This window comes from Penicillium canescens, assembly GCF_028828765.1.
Source record: "Penicillium canescens strain IBT 15451 chromosome Unknown utg000005l_segment0_segment0, whole genome shotgun sequence".
NCBI lineage: Eukaryota > Fungi > Ascomycota > Eurotiomycetes > Eurotiales > Aspergillaceae > Penicillium > Penicillium canescens.
The window spans coordinates 1,181,862-1,196,376 of record NW_026703967.1 but is presented as its reverse complement, the minus strand read 5'-3'; the positions used below and the strand labels follow the sequence as shown (position 1 = coordinate 1,196,376).

General features: G+C 51.1%; 6 protein-coding genes across 6 annotated transcripts; 1 reads left to right on the top strand and 5 right to left on the bottom strand.

Annotated features, from left to right (window-relative positions):
* Positions 1-252: 252 nt before the first annotated feature.
* Positions 253-1,474, bottom strand: N7446_008042 (putative transcription regulator PAB1642; the record flags this gene model as incomplete). The annotated part of the gene is made up of 2 exons (XM_058516787.1): positions 253-1,124; positions 1,192-1,474. 2 exons carry the CDS (start codon positions 1,472-1,474, stop codon positions 253-255), a joined length of 1,155 nt encoding a protein of 384 aa, XP_058370433.1.
* Positions 1,475-1,936: 462 nt separating this feature from the next.
* On the bottom strand, positions 1,937-3,749 carry N7446_008041 (uncharacterized protein; the record flags this gene model as incomplete). The annotated part of the gene is made up of 2 exons (XM_058516786.1): positions 1,937-3,215; positions 3,265-3,749. 2 exons carry the CDS (start codon positions 3,747-3,749, stop codon positions 1,937-1,939), a joined length of 1,764 nt encoding a protein of 587 aa, XP_058370432.1.
* A 617-nt stretch (positions 3,750-4,366) lies between these two features.
* On the top strand, positions 4,367-6,673 carry N7446_008040 (putative PHD finger domain protein; the record flags this gene model as incomplete). Its single annotated transcript, XM_058516785.1, has 3 exons — positions 4,367-5,705; positions 5,732-6,252; positions 6,306-6,673. The coding sequence occupies 3 exons, from the start codon at positions 4,367-4,369 to the stop codon at positions 6,459-6,461; spliced, it is 2,016 nt and encodes a 671-aa protein (XP_058370431.1). The 3' UTR covers positions 6,462-6,673.
* A 328-nt stretch (positions 6,674-7,001) lies between these two features.
* Positions 7,002-8,765, bottom strand: N7446_008039 (glycoside hydrolase family 72 protein; the record flags this gene model as incomplete). The annotated part of the gene is made up of 4 exons (XM_058516784.1): positions 7,002-8,467; positions 8,517-8,542; positions 8,594-8,631; positions 8,688-8,765. 4 exons carry the CDS (start codon positions 8,763-8,765, stop codon positions 7,002-7,004), a joined length of 1,608 nt encoding a protein of 535 aa, XP_058370430.1.
* Positions 8,766-10,492: 1,727 nt separating this feature from the next.
* N7446_008038 (NAD(P)/FAD-dependent oxidoreductase) lies at positions 10,493-11,734 on the bottom strand (the record flags this gene model as incomplete). The annotated part of the gene is made up of 1 exon (XM_058516783.1): positions 10,493-11,734. The coding sequence occupies one exon, from the start codon at positions 11,732-11,734 to the stop codon at positions 10,493-10,495; it is 1,242 nt and encodes a 413-aa protein (XP_058370429.1).
* An 878-nt stretch (positions 11,735-12,612) lies between these two features.
* N7446_008037 (Gfo/Idh/MocA family protein) lies at positions 12,613-14,073 on the bottom strand (the record flags this gene model as incomplete). Its single annotated transcript, XM_058516782.1, has 5 exons — positions 12,613-12,877; positions 12,932-13,022; positions 13,088-13,786; positions 13,839-14,001; positions 14,050-14,073. The coding sequence occupies 5 exons, from the start codon at positions 14,071-14,073 to the stop codon at positions 12,613-12,615; spliced, it is 1,242 nt and encodes a 413-aa protein (XP_058370428.1).
* Positions 14,074-14,515: the final 442 nt, after the last annotated feature.

The following is a 14,515-nucleotide window of genomic DNA, read 5'->3' as shown; positions in this document are numbered from 1 at the left end:
TGTTTGCGCTGTCATCGCGGTAGATGGCTTTGTATGTATGGCTTCGACTTTGTCGGCTGTGTATGATATTCTCACATACAACATTGTTTGCATGCAAAAGTGCATCTAGTGTAGATTGTAGATTGAGTAGAAGTAAAAGAAATATTTTTGGTTCAAATAAACCATGTATAAAGATGCTATTACATTTTGCTTTTTCATACTTTCATCCCCAAAGAAACATACACAAAGCAACCCCTATAGCCCAATATAAACCTACTGATAAGGCTTAACTTTCGGCCAAAACCTCTCCTCCAACCAAAGAATCTGCTTCCACCACTCCAAACACCTCCCACGCATCAACTCAGTCTCCTCGGCCCCCTTGAGCTGCCCAGCCATCTCATCAACAACATCCCCAATAGAATTAACAAACACCTCAAACTCATCACTCGACCAATTGGCAATAAACTTCTCCCTCAACGCTCCCCCATCCGCATCACCCTTATAATCCTGCTTCTCGTCCATATTCTGCCTCATATACCCAGCCGCAAACCTCCACGCCCGCAGGTAACAAACCTCCGTAGCCCACAGCACAGCCAACCCCTCCAAAACCGAAACACCCGCACTACCGGCACTCATAAACATATCGATATAAGCCCTCGTCGTCCGACTAGCGCTGAAGGAAATCGTCCCACACTGGTCAAGCTCTGTAACAACATCCATCGCTTCAGGCGTGCGAGCAGGTCCAGGTCCACCAGTCCCAGCTCCAGTCCCCGCCCCATCCGCCGTCGCAGGCGAAGTCGTCGAAACCTTACCAAACGGCGACAAGTTCTGAACAGACTGTGTGTCGAACTGCGGTTGCGGCACGCACATCTCGCTCCCGGCTGGCATCTGACACTCGCCCTGCGAACGACAGAGTGCATGGTCGGCGGAGGGTGCGCCAGAACCAGTAGCAGCAACGCCCTGGGAGCCAGAGCCGGTTCCGAAATCATCGATTGAGGGGTCGCGGGCTAGGAGGGCATTCCCATCGCGGCCGCCAGTGGAACCCGGGCAGGCGCTTGAGCCGGTACTTGAGATTCCAGCTGAGGTAGTGATGCATCTACCAGAGCCGCAGGAGGTACGCTCGCCACCTTCCTCGGACGAGATTGCTGTGAGATCGAGACCGTAGTCGTTTGCGGTTGTTTCGAAGAAGGAGAGTTCCGTGCGGATGTTTACGAGCGCGTCGATGAGGACTGTGATTGCTTTTTGTTCGGGGGGTTGTGCAGTGGGTTTGGGCTTGAGGGGGCTTGCGGGGGAGGCGGATTTTTGCGAGGAGGAGGCCTATGAAGCGGATGTAGGATTGGGCGTAGAGCCGGTCTTGGGAGAGCCATTGGCTTAGGGTTGATTTTGGGAGGGTGCCGCTGCCTGCCGCTGCTAGAAAGGGGTGGTTTGTTGCTCGGGCTAGGCCGCCTGGTGTGCTGCCTAGCAGATACGTTGTCAGGGGGCCTTGGCTGCTCATTTTTGGTGGTTGTTTGTTGGGGAGGGGTGTAAAGAAGGGAGGGTCGATTTAGAGTAGGGATCTGGTGGGGGCGATAGTGGGATGAAGATGCGGGTATGTCGTCAGATCGGAGCTTGGACGTTGCCCCATGTCTTATCCTGTAGATTGATTGTACTGTATGTATATGTGATTTAGGGAATACTCATTTGGCCGATTTAATATGGTATTATTATAATGAGGTGGGCGGAATCTAGAGAAAATACACAGACTACACACGTATATACTTGAGACCTAGCTCAGCCGAGTCGTCATTAACGACACACCACAGTCTGTAACTAAATAAATGTTAAATATAGCAACGAGTGTAGTCAAATCAAAGTCAAATGGAGATGCATTTGGCTCAAACGCTAACAAAGCTAAAATGTTGATTTGTGCACATTTCCATGGTATCTTCAATTTTCGGACGTTTCCTCCGCATAGAACTCAGATCTCGGTCTCTGTCAATTCACCGACAAGCTTCTCCTGAGGCTTCTTGGACTCTTCCTCGGGCTCCTCCTTGGGCTGCGTGGATTCCTTCGCCCTCTCTTCCTTCTCATATGCCCACGGTTTCTCTCCAGCAGCCTTCATCATCAGACGCACAAGACCATGCAGGGTGTAGTGCGCATCATTGCCCCCGTTGTGCAAGTTTACATGCAAGACCTGCAGTGATCTCAGAACATTCTCCAGGCCTCGATTCTGAAGCTCGCCAGATTCGGCACGGTATAGTTCTGCCAGGTCGAGAGTGTCATAGAAGATTGACCGAGGGGTATTGTAGTCAAGGAAAACCTGGCTTGCATTGCTCCTGAGCTGTTGGATATCGCCATTCAGGTTCAAGCCAACCAGGACGATGTTGCGCTTCTGATGCTTCCACCAATAGGCGGGGTCTTCTGCAGTGGGAACCATGTACGGAGGTTTGAATGCTTTGTCTACGATTCGTCCAACTTCGGCAGATGGGACAAACTCGCTTTCGCCAAAGTCAAAACTACCAGGGCATCCGTGGCAGAACTCCGAGTTGGTCCAGTGCCGATATTCATCCACGCGCAGGTGTCGAGACCGGATACGGGCCGCCCACATCTCGCCATAATCACCCGGGACCACACCTTCCAGGTCCATCATATCCAGAGTTGAGATGCCAACTTCGGTCAGCTGCCAGTTCTGTCGCTCATTCCATTCAATATCGACGCAGATAAAGATAGGCGAGTCTTGGTAAGTCCATTTGACAGTGCGCGTGGGATCGATGGGTTGAATTTCGCCGTTAGCAAACGAAGGCTGGTGCGTGTTTGCTTTCCACAGAGGTCGCAGACCAAAGAAGGCCATAGCACGACCTAGACGTCCTTCGGCATCTCGCTTCTTCTTCACTTGCTGAGCCTTTTTGAGATCTTTCTTCTTGATCATATCGAAGGACAGCCGGATGTTTGCTTCAAATGCCTCCATGACAATAGCCTGAAGCTCGTGTGACCAAAGTCCCCATTCAAGACGGGAAGAGGGAATAGTCTGGGCCAGCTCATCCTTCTTCTCGGCGCTGCTGCTTTGACCAAGGAACATCGGAAGCGGGATTTTGTCATTGCCAAAGGTGAGCACCATTCCCTCTCTGCCCGTGCCGGTGAGTTGAATCTGGCTCTTCAAGGTTGAATTCATCTCTTCAATGAAGGAAAAGGCTTGCTTGGCGGGAATGAGAAGCAATGCCCCCTCACTAATCGCTTTTGGAACACTCAGGTAATACCTAGATACGCGTTAGTGGCAGTCAACCAAACCCAGTGTTGTTCACATACAAATCCCAAGTCCGTCTCCAGAACTTCCCTCCGTCATAGAACTCCTTCGAGGTTCTCTTGGCCAAGTCTCCGCTCATGTGCCTAAATGGAAAACGAGCAAGGGCGACGACCGGGGTAAAGGATGAGGGAACTGAGGTGTCCGAGGATACAGTGCTCTCATCTGGGATAACGGTGGAATCCTCCGATGGGCCAAGATCGGGGTTGGAGTTAGCGTCCAAGAGAGCATCGTCGCTCGGTTCCGTGACGCAACCAGGGGACTCGGGATCCTGATGCAGTGGAGTCAAATCGCCACCCTTCTCCTTGTCGTATGCTTCCTTCACACCTGAACCGGGGACGTAGGTACGGATGTAGGAAAGCGGATGATGGCGAACAAGAGGAAGCGCATGGGGAGATGAGTGTGGGGAGTGACTAGGATCATTCACACTTACGCCTTCCTCAGTGTCACGCAGGCTATTCAGGCCAGGGGCCAGGTTCAGGATATTCATGTTGTCTTTGAATAGCAACGTGAGACGATCGCGAGGATCCATCGGTTGAAAGATGAACCTAAGGGAAGATCGAGTAAAGAGAAAAGAAAGTGAAAATGAAAGAGATCACGACAAGCAAAGATAAACAGACGCAAAGTCTTGAGCGTGTTGCTTCTGTCTAATTAGGAAATAATGAATGTTGGAAGGAGCCAACCAGCAGCATAGATATCACTTTGATCACTGGCCATGAACAAAGTCACTTTGATCGATAATTTAAATGATGTAGTTACATATTGCAAATGTGGCATGTAATTATTGATTCCATTATATTTCAGCCCTAGGCGAAGGACTCAAGAAATACATCGGAATGTAGAGGAAGAAGACAATCAACCTGTGGAACTTGTATAGATCTGGCGTGCACGTGACGAGGGAGCTCCCCAGGGCCGGGGAAATGATGACCCGCTGTTTGGGACCTCGTGCAGCGAAGGCATCCAGCTACTCTGGCGCGATTCAAGGCCTATAATCGTCTATTCTTGTTGTTGAACTTTCTTATCGGGTATAAGTCCATCGAGACTATTGTGTTGTGATCTGGCGACACAACCTCCCCTTTCGCCTCCAACTGCGCCCTCTTACCAAACATGGCTATGACGGACGAGACAGACGACAGTGGGGGTGTCATCCTGGATGGCCCATTTGACCCTGACGCCCAGGCGACCGTGACAGATTTCATAGACTATACCGAATATCTTCCCGCCGACCTCATCCGCTCGTTGACGCTCATCCGCGGCCTCGATGACCGATACCTCGACTCGGCGCAAGGAGTGCATCAGCTCACCCAAATCTATGGTCAACTCCCTAGCCTTCCATCTGACAACAGACCGGGCGCTATCGAACTGCGCAAGGATATCTCACTTCAAATGGATCGCGCAATCAATGCGCGGGAGTCAGCGTATGCCGAGGCCTGTCGCCTGTACGACGTCGTGGATCGCCACTTCGACCGACTGGGTTGTATCCGTCAGAAGCTGGAAGCACTTCCAAAACCCGCGTCATCGGGACCGTCGCCAGCCCCAGAACCCACTCCCAAGCGTGTGCGCACAACCAAGAAGCCAGAAGGAGCAAACCCAACGCGTATCACCCTTCGGGTCGATAATCGCAGACCTAGAGATAATAAGAGGAGGAAGCGTGCTTCGGGCCTTGATGGAGCAGGCTTCGATCCTGACTCCCCGATCGCCAGTACTGAGCAATCAGATGCGGAGGCCGAGCTCGAGACAATCATCCGGAAGCCATCCAGACCGAAGAAAGAAAAGCCACGTCGTCCAAGCTCTGGTAATGGACAGTCCACGGCTCAAGCTCTAGCACAGTTGAAACCACCACCTGAGGATGCGAAGTTGGGCAGCGAAGACTTGCCATGGCTGCGATTGACTGAATGGGAAATGACACGTTTGCGAAAGAAGATGAAGAAGAATGCTGTGTGGCAACCCAGTGAGGTGATGATTCACCGCGAATTAGCCCTTGCAAACCGAGGGTGGGAAGCTTACAGGTTAGCCAAGGCTCTGGCGGAGGAGACAGGCGTGGAGTTCATTGACTGCGACAACATTGAGCAGACTCGCCGGGGCGAGGCTGCCAAGGACCTGGAAGAAACGAAATTGAGCAACCGCGGAATGAAACTGAACGAAGCAAAGAAACTGAAGCGCGAACAGCTGGCTCGTGAACAAGCGTTGATGGACGGCGATGGAGTATTACCCAAGGCTGTACAAAGCCCTGCACAGCCAACACCCGCCGCCAATCGGTCCTCACGGAAGAGAAAAAGAGAAGAGGCTATGGTTGAAGAGCCAGAAGCCGTCGCTCCCGAGCCTACACCAGTGCCGGTCCCTGCGCCGGCCCCAGTTTCTGCGTCTGCGCCTACACCTGCAACCTCTTCCCGATCTGGCGCTCGGCGTAGATCCAGTCGAGGAGCCGCACTAGTCACAGAAACCAGTAATGACGTCGTACCTTCAATCAAGACTCGCGTCTCTCCCCCGCCGAAGCCCAAGTCTCTCCTCCTCTCCCCAGTCCCACTGGCTCCCGCCGCTCCAATCGATCATTAATTCAACCTATTACCACACCGACTCCTCCCGTGACCCGACCCTCCTCACGGCGCTCAGCAGCAGCCGCATCAATTGAGACAGGGGCTCTCGGCGGAATCCATGCCGCTTTAGCAGCCAGTGGACGCGACCAGCGTATCAAGAGCGCAACACCTACCCACAAACGTGAATCATCTCATGCCCCGAGCGTTCCTGGGCCCGCCCGTCGACGAAAACGCCCTGCGCCAGGTCCTATTTCCTCCGGCCAGGATGGTGGAGCGGCAGTGAGCTATGGACGCCGTAAAGCCAAGCCAGGAAAGAAGCGCATTAGCATCCGCGACTCTCAAGATGTTCGAGTTGATGAGGATGGCGTACTTGAACAGATTGATGTCAATGAGCCTCGATACTGTCTCTGTGGAGACGTCAGTTTCGGGACAATGATCTGTTGTGAGAATCCAGATGTGAGTTTTACTTTCTTTCCACTGCCCTCAGACTCAATACTAACCCGACTTAGTGTGACCGCGAATGGTTCCACCTGGACTGTGTTGGTCTGACCGAGGTTCCTTCGCGCACAGCCAAGTGGTACTGCCCCCAGTGCCGGGTCAAACTTCACAAGGGAGAAGATGGTATTATCAAGGGGGATCACGACGTTAGTTATGGGATGGATTGAACTTTCTTGCATGATACCACGAGATGCGTTTGCGGGTTTTCTGCACACTATTTGCTTATTTGTGGTGTTTAGGGTCTTGGTACCGGTTGGCTATTAGATCAAGCTATTTTTCTCGGCCAAGTAATTTTTCATTTATCTATGTATCAACATTCTTACTCAGGCTTACTTTGTACATCTGTCCTTTAACTAGGAGTATCTGCGTATAGTTTCTGTCACATCGAAAGGATATCATAACTAATTTTCTCTGTAGTCGGCCGCTCCCAAGACATTCAACAGAATATGCTCAGTAAACATGCCATGAGACACACATGATCATTTCTATCATCCAAAGGCCAAAGATATAAACATGGATCTCAAGGATTGCCTGACTTGCTATCCTTGCTCAAAGGAGTAATCTACTTATATTCATCGGAAGTACTTCTTCAACCTATAGTTGGGTACATCATCCATAATAATTTATTGGTAGATACTACTGTTTCTCAAAACATACATGGTCCTTTGTTATTTTCCTCAGTCAGGGAGACTCGAAATGGCACTCGTCTAAAGCGCCATCATCAGGAGACCCGTCACAGCAGCCCCCATAGCAGAAGTCATTGTCAACCAACCGCTCACAAACACAGTAGGACCAACAGTCCCAGCAGCAGCTCCCTTTGACGTAGATGTACTAGCAGAACCCCCAGTAGGATTAGAAGTAACGGTGCCAGTTCCAGCAGCGCCACCAGCCTGGCTGACAAGAGCATTGCAATCACCGGAACCATCCTTCACAGTCTGAACCTTAGCCGCACCATTGAAATCACACGCAGAGCTGCTCTTATCCTGACTCTCGTAGTACCGGTTGAACGCCTGGGAGAGCTGGTCCTTGCTAGTGCACACACTGTAGGCACCATATTCTGCACTAGTCGCATTGTGCGCAATACCATCGCAGATGTGTGTGCCGTATCCACACACTTCAGCAAAGAGACCGGAATAGTCTTCTGCCTTGACAGAATCGCTAACCACACAGGATAGACTAGCAACCATACAAGAGCAAAGCTGTTGATTCGGAGTCGGGGGCAGAGGACTCGACTTTGCGAGCCAGCTCTCGTTAACGGTTGGGCACGCACGCGGCGAGTTGGTCGGAAAATAGCTGGCGCTGTTGGTGCCGCTAGGGGTTGCGCTTTGGATCTGGCTAGAGTAGTAACTGAAATCGACTTCGGTAGTGACGGAGTTGCCGTCTACTGAGACGAGGCCGTAGTCATTGTCGGTTTCGAAGTACATGTAGACGATGCCACCGCTCCATACATCGCTCATCTGTGGACCGAAGAGGACGGGGATATCGGTGAATTTGCGGGGTCTCACGGTATTGCAACCGTACTCTGAGAAAAAGACCGGGATTGAGTAATTCTGGTACTCATTGGTTCGGTCTTCATATCCTGAGGTTTGGAATGTTTGGTCGCCGCACCATTCGTAGATATTGTAGCCGAAGAAGTCGATTGCACTCGACTGGTCGCCGCAGTTTAGATAGTCTGAAAGCGTTGTTCGGATATCTTCCTGGTCTGTTGTTGCGTAGCCGATGCCGAGCGAGCTCCGGTAGCTTTTGTCTTTGATATAGGTCTTCATATCCCGAGCAGCGGCCTTGATAAAGGCCGCGGCGCTGGTTTGGTTCATCTGGTTGACAACCTCGTTGCCTATAAAGAAACCAACGACATTGTCGTACTTTTGAAAAGCATCGATGACACTGGTGTATCGCTCGTATTGATCGACCGTCCACACGGGAGAGTTCGCTTCGATAGAAATGTCGGGCGAGGACAAGTCACTGATCACGTAGATGCCTGCGTCGGCAAGCTTCTGCATACAATCATCGTGATTCTTGGATGGGTCCAGGGTGTATGTCCGAATAACATTTGTGCGCAATTGCGTGAGATAGGGAATGTCGCGCTCGCAACTGGTGAGATTGAACAGCGGATCCTGGTAGCCAGAATCACTTGTCTGACCGGTGCCACCTGCTCCTCCGCCACTGTAGTTCTCTGCAAGTTTATCAGTACTGGTTGGATTTGGCGAAGCTTGTTGTCGTACCCTGATAGGCTATGCCTCGGATGTAGCTAATCTACTAAGTTATTATGTGTGATTCCCGTGGACGGAGATAAACTTACAACTCGGTTCCATTGTTGGAATAGAAAAATTTGGAGCCCTGGGGAGCATTGTAATTAGTTTGGATGATGTTTCAAAAAGGGCCGAAATATCTACTTTGATTTCGATGGTGGGGATGCTAGCAAGAGCACTTTCGACGAGCAGCAAGGCTGCCGCGAATGCTCGAAGCTTCATTTGGCGTAAACGAATGTTTAGTCTGAGAGATCCGACGTGGCGACAAGCGACAAGCGAGCGTGAGGGACGACAAAAGAAAGTAAAGGGAAAGTTCCAGGGAGTACGTCCTTGCTCAATAGGGTTTGCAGCAGCCTAGAAATAAGCGTCGTGACTAGGGTGCGTGATTGTAAGCGAGGTTATGCTGGTCAAATCATGGCTCGAATGTCTCAGACTATTTCCTTATTTAGAGACATCCGGCATCCGACGGCTCGAGCAGCGAGAACTAAACAAGCAATAAAAAAGTGGACTTGACGTCGCTAGTCCTCAATCAAGCAATTTTCTATACAGCTAGTAATCTAAATCGTACACTAACGTCGCCCATCCGAGATTTCATACGTTATCCTATCAAATAGCCGTCTTTCAACCCATTTCGAGGTCATTTCCAACTAGGTATTTCTCGTATTCTACTGGCTGCCTAGGCTCCAGGGTTTCTCATGGGGTATTTAACAACCATGGATACTATTGAGACCAAAAGCCTCTACTAGAGGGCTCGAGCGCAACCTTGTAATTAAAACCAGAGCTATTGGCAAGCCAGTGCAAATATACGGGATTGCAATTTATTTAGTGAACCCAGGTGTCATGTAACATCATCCACCTGTAGAAACGGTGATTTAAGCAAGTGAGAAAATTACGTCCCGCTTTAAAAAAAAATCATTAGTCTGAGCAATAAGCATAGCAATTAGCAGGGCCGGGCCGCATCTCAATCTTTTTCATTGGAAGCTCGTAACTCATAAAGATATACTAATTCAGTGATCACGGTGCGCATCTCGCCCCAAAACCCCTGGATGTCCGAGGTTCGCAAGGGAATGCCGCGGAGGAAGGGTTCTCTCTGTTTGCGCTAATGCGGGCTAACATGAGTCCCGGGGGTTTTATTGCTTGTTTATGGCTAGGTTCTACGCCACCAAATGAACTGGTTGTACCAACCCAGCGCTACTAGTAGGGGGGCCGTTCCCTTTAGAGCACAGCTCTCATGTTTGCTTACTAGGTTGACCCTGAGTCTTCTAAGAGCCCTTTCATTCAACACCGTTTTTCTATCTTCTTGGAGATTCTGGGAAAATTGAATACAGGGGGCCAAGTGAGTCACACTCTCGCCGGTTCCTCCCGGCCAAAGTCCCTCTCGAGTGGTAGCTATTCCCGCAGATTGAGACTATAGTGACTTGAATCTGTTGAGGTAAACGCCCTTCTATGGCAAAGTATATAGTCAAGCCTCGCCAAGCATCCCTCTGTGAAGCTTACCCGCAACCCCACCGGTGATCGACAATGACTTCAGCGCGCACAGGCCAGAATCGACTCTTCACAGCTACCTGTTGATCTCCTGGTCATCATTTTCCAGCAATGTACGGACTCCACTTCGCTTTGGGGTCTCATCAACACATCCTCTTGCATATCCCTGTTCAATGAGCGAGCTTGTGATATCGTCAGTACTATTCTGAACACGACAGTTCCGTCTTCGAGTCGAGTACTTATGCAAGCTGTTTTCCCCACCATGACTATAGTACCGCCGTTAGTATTAGAACGAGTATTTAGATAAGTATTTAAAAAGGAGATCAAATATGTGTTTGAATCTATATCTGAAAGAGGATTTGAATGACTATTAGACCGAGCAAAGCAGATCCATTTCCTTGTGCCTCAATAGTAGGCATACGTATCAGCCCATTAAATACAACCCCCCTAAATAAGTAAGACATTCACGATTCCTTAGCCCACTGCTTGCCACTCCACAGGCCCCCAGTAGTCCATAGCCAGTAGTCCCGGCCCTTGATCGCCCACACCATCCAACTGGGCACTTGGTAGCCCATGGCGGCGCCCACGCCCTTACTCTTTCCAATTGGCACGAGCTGCATCTCACGAGTATCCTCCTTAAACAGACGATCATCGGGGACGGTACTTTCCTCCTTCCCAGCAGCGAGAAGCAAATCCCGCTTGATATTCGCACACAGAATGGGAACCGTATTCAAAATATTGTGCACTGCGGGACGCGCATGCGATCCCACATCGCCAACCGCGTAGACCCGTGAACCAGCAGCGTCCACACGCAACGTAGACGAGTTGGTCTCGATCTGGCCCCTAGCCGTCAATAAGGACTCGTGTATGAAGCTGGTATTAGGCACTGCGCCGGTGGCCGGAATGTAAAGGTCGGCTTCGAGAGTCTGGCCGTCTTCCAGGGTCACTGTCGCATTAGTCGTCAGAGCATTCTCAGTTCCTGCACCAGGTGGTGATACAGTTGCAACACGCGAGCCCTTGACTACCTTTACGCCAACCTGGGCGAGGAGTTCCTCCGCCTTCTTCGCGATTGCGGGCCGCAAGACGGGGAGGATCTTCGTGTCCGACGTCACTAGGGTAATGGGGACCTTGGGATTCTGCATTCCATTGCTGAACCAGCCGGCGCGGCCGTTGAGATATTCGCCTAGCTCACCGGCTGTCTCTACACCGGCCGGGCCTCCACCTGCTATGACTATGTTTTTGGCGTTGGGGAGAGCAGTGCGGAAGGCATTCCAATTAGCGCGGAGGGACTCGGAGTCGCGGTTCAGTCCTAGTAGAGGCGACGCGGTGGATGTGCCTGTGGCGATGACTAGTGCGTGGTATCCGATCTTCTTGGTTTCGGCCCCCTTGAGGGTCACAGTGACATGGCGATCCTCGTGGTGGAGTCCCGTCGCGGTACCTTGAATGAACTGGAAACCGTTCGGGTACTGCTCAAATTGCTTCGGTACACTGACGAAGAGCTTCTCCTGGGGGAACATGTCATCTGAGATCAATGCACGAGGAGTTGCCGGGCGACAAATGACCTGCGACGAGGTGCTGACGAGGACGACCTGATAGCTCGCTTTGTCGGGCAGCTGAGGGACGACATGTTTGAGAAGGTAGTGCACGACGGATATGCCCCCGTAGGAACCACCCAGGACGACAACATTCTTGCTCTCCTTGACCATCGTGGGCAGGCAATGAGATATTAGGAATTGGTGAAGGTCGAGACGTGGTCGAAGATGCAGGTAATAGAGGACTGAAGAGAAAGTTCCCCCTCCCCTATCCTCTTCGTCCAGCATTACCAATCTAACCCTCCCTGGTCCCATGGCTTGCGACGGGTTCAATCACCAGTGAGTACTTTTGATGGCTGACGGGCCAAGACAGTGCACTCGACCGAGCCGAGTCATCGGAACCCGACTGCCGCCTGCGGAGGTCGGGACCCGGACTTTTCACTCCCGCATTTCTCACATCAGATTGTCCTCCTCCGGTTGCCCAGCTGGAGGATCGTGCGGGGAATGAGAATCGAGGAGAGATGGCTGTCGAGGTAAAGAAAGGTGGTGCATCTGGGTTTCTTGTTGCCCGGACATCGCCCGTCAAACAACCAACTCAACCTTACTACCATGCCCACCCTAGTCTCCCATAGAACTCGATTAGCCAAAGAGCCCGACAGTCATTTGGGTAAAGACGAACTATCCCAATTAATTATGATCGATCTATACACCTGGTCATACACTTGGAGCCGGTGGGGTGCGGCAGTATTCTTAAGTAATCATTCGGGCGAAAGGCCTCGGGGCTTGGATTTGCTGTATAGGAGTGCAATATATCTAATCTTAGGCTTCTAAAGGGTCTTACACTACGCTGAAGCCAATGACATTCTAGTTCCTTAACTTATCACTTCAAACATTTATAGTGTCTTAAAACCACACGTCGCCGAGGCTTACTTTAATCGCTAGGGCACTAAGTATAGAATTAATACAGATGCTACGCCTTCCCTGTGATGGTTGGGCAGATGGTTTAGCATAAAGATGGGTCCATTTCATTTTGCCCTTTAGATAATTCCAAATTACTTTAGCTCCCATTTATCTCCCTCAGACACAATCTCAACAGGCCGCCTCTCATCCAGCGACTTACGTCCAGCGTCTAGGATAGCAGTTGTGGCAATGGTATTGCGGAGGGTAGGCAGTGGGCGGGCATCCAGCTGATCAAGGGTCACACGGCCCTCGTTTACGGCAGTCACAGCATCAATAAACTTCTCGAAGCTGATGTAGCCGTATCCGGTCTGTCCACTGAAGTTGCCCTCCTCATCGGGAGCGTAGCGCATATAGAATCTGCGTTTGGGGTTAGACTTGTAAACTGTATGAGGGATACTTGGAAGGCCTTACGGGTTCACCCAGATCAGACCCTGGTCATCGCCGGTCACGTCGTAGCCGCGCTTGGCTTGGTTAACGCGGATTTCACCGTTGGCGGCCATATCTGGTTCAATGCGTTAGAATATTGTATGTGGGAGTTAATAGGTGTCCAAGAGATAATGAACATACAGTGGAAGTACTGGTTGGAATGAACACCAGCGTTTTGAGGTGCTGTCCAGCTAGCAGTATAGACACCGGTAGCAATCTTCGATGGGTCGTCACGACGGCGCCACTCAACCAAAAGAGTAATAGTATCCTCGGTCTCGGGGACACAGCCAAGTGCAGCAGCGGTACCCTGGGATGCAGTAGCTGTGACCCGCACAGGCTTGTATTCCGGGACCATGCTCTCACAGATATCGATGTGGTGAGAGTTCAGGTAGTAAGAGATATCAGAATCACGGCCGGCCCAGGCCTTGAAGGTTTCGAGCTGGCTCTTAGGCTGACTCATGTAGCTGTAGAAGTAGTTGAAGTCACCGAGGGTCTTAGCCTTGGCCCGCGCATCAGAGTACGCGGGGTCGAAGCGCTTGTGGTGCTCGACGAAGACGAAAACGCCGTGCTTGCGCGCGGCCTCGACGAGGGATAGGTGGTCGCCTAGCCGCTGGGTTGCGGGCTTGGTGATCAACACATGGTGCCCGCGCTCAATGGCGTACAGGGCAATGGGGTAGTGGGTTGAGTCGGGGGTGAAAATTGTAATGGCGGAGCCACGGGGGAGGGCGTCAATGGCGGTCTTGTATGCGTCTGGATCTGTCTGGTCGTCCGCGGGGAACGAGGCAAATGAGGTGTCGAGGTTGTTGTAGACCTGTGAGATGTTGCGGTGCAAGTGATCTCCTAGTATTATTGTTAATCGTTTTCTTTGCCTTGTGTTCCTTGTTCAACTTACGGATACCGGGGAACTTCTTGCCCGACACGCCCACCATGCTCAGGTCGCCAACCTTGCCTCGTCGGCGCAGGTCAAACAGCGTGAGGCCTACCACGCCGACCTTCTTGTCTGAGCCGGAAGCACCACCACCGACAAATCCAGTGGTGTACTCGCCGGTGCCGACCTGTCAATTTGTTAGCTTGGATCTACTGCGGGGAGTCGCTTGCCATACCATCAGAACGCTAGGAGGAGCCATTATGTCAATGATAAAGATTGTAATCCGGGGAATTCTGGGGAATGAAGACTTTTAAGAAGAGAAAGCAGAGAAACCGGGATGTTTAGTTGCTGGAATAATTCTTCCGGCGTTTGAAGCTCAATAGCCGTCATATCTTATCGTCATGCCTTTCTTCTTTCTCTTTATCTTTCTACCTCTCGACTTCTTTAATTATTTTGCCTCTATATCTACATGGTCTGAATAATCTCAATTGCTTTGTTTATTCAGCTTTGAATAAACTCATGCCCTCCTTGCTTCTCTCAACGGCTATTCTGCGCCGTCTTTACCCGCCTTCTACCCCTCATGCCCCCACACTCGCCGCGCATGAAGTGATTGGTGGAATGCGATTCTCCGCCATACAATGCGCCTCGGAGCATTCGCCGACGTGGGGGAATGATGGCCCGAAGTGATAGAATTGTCTATA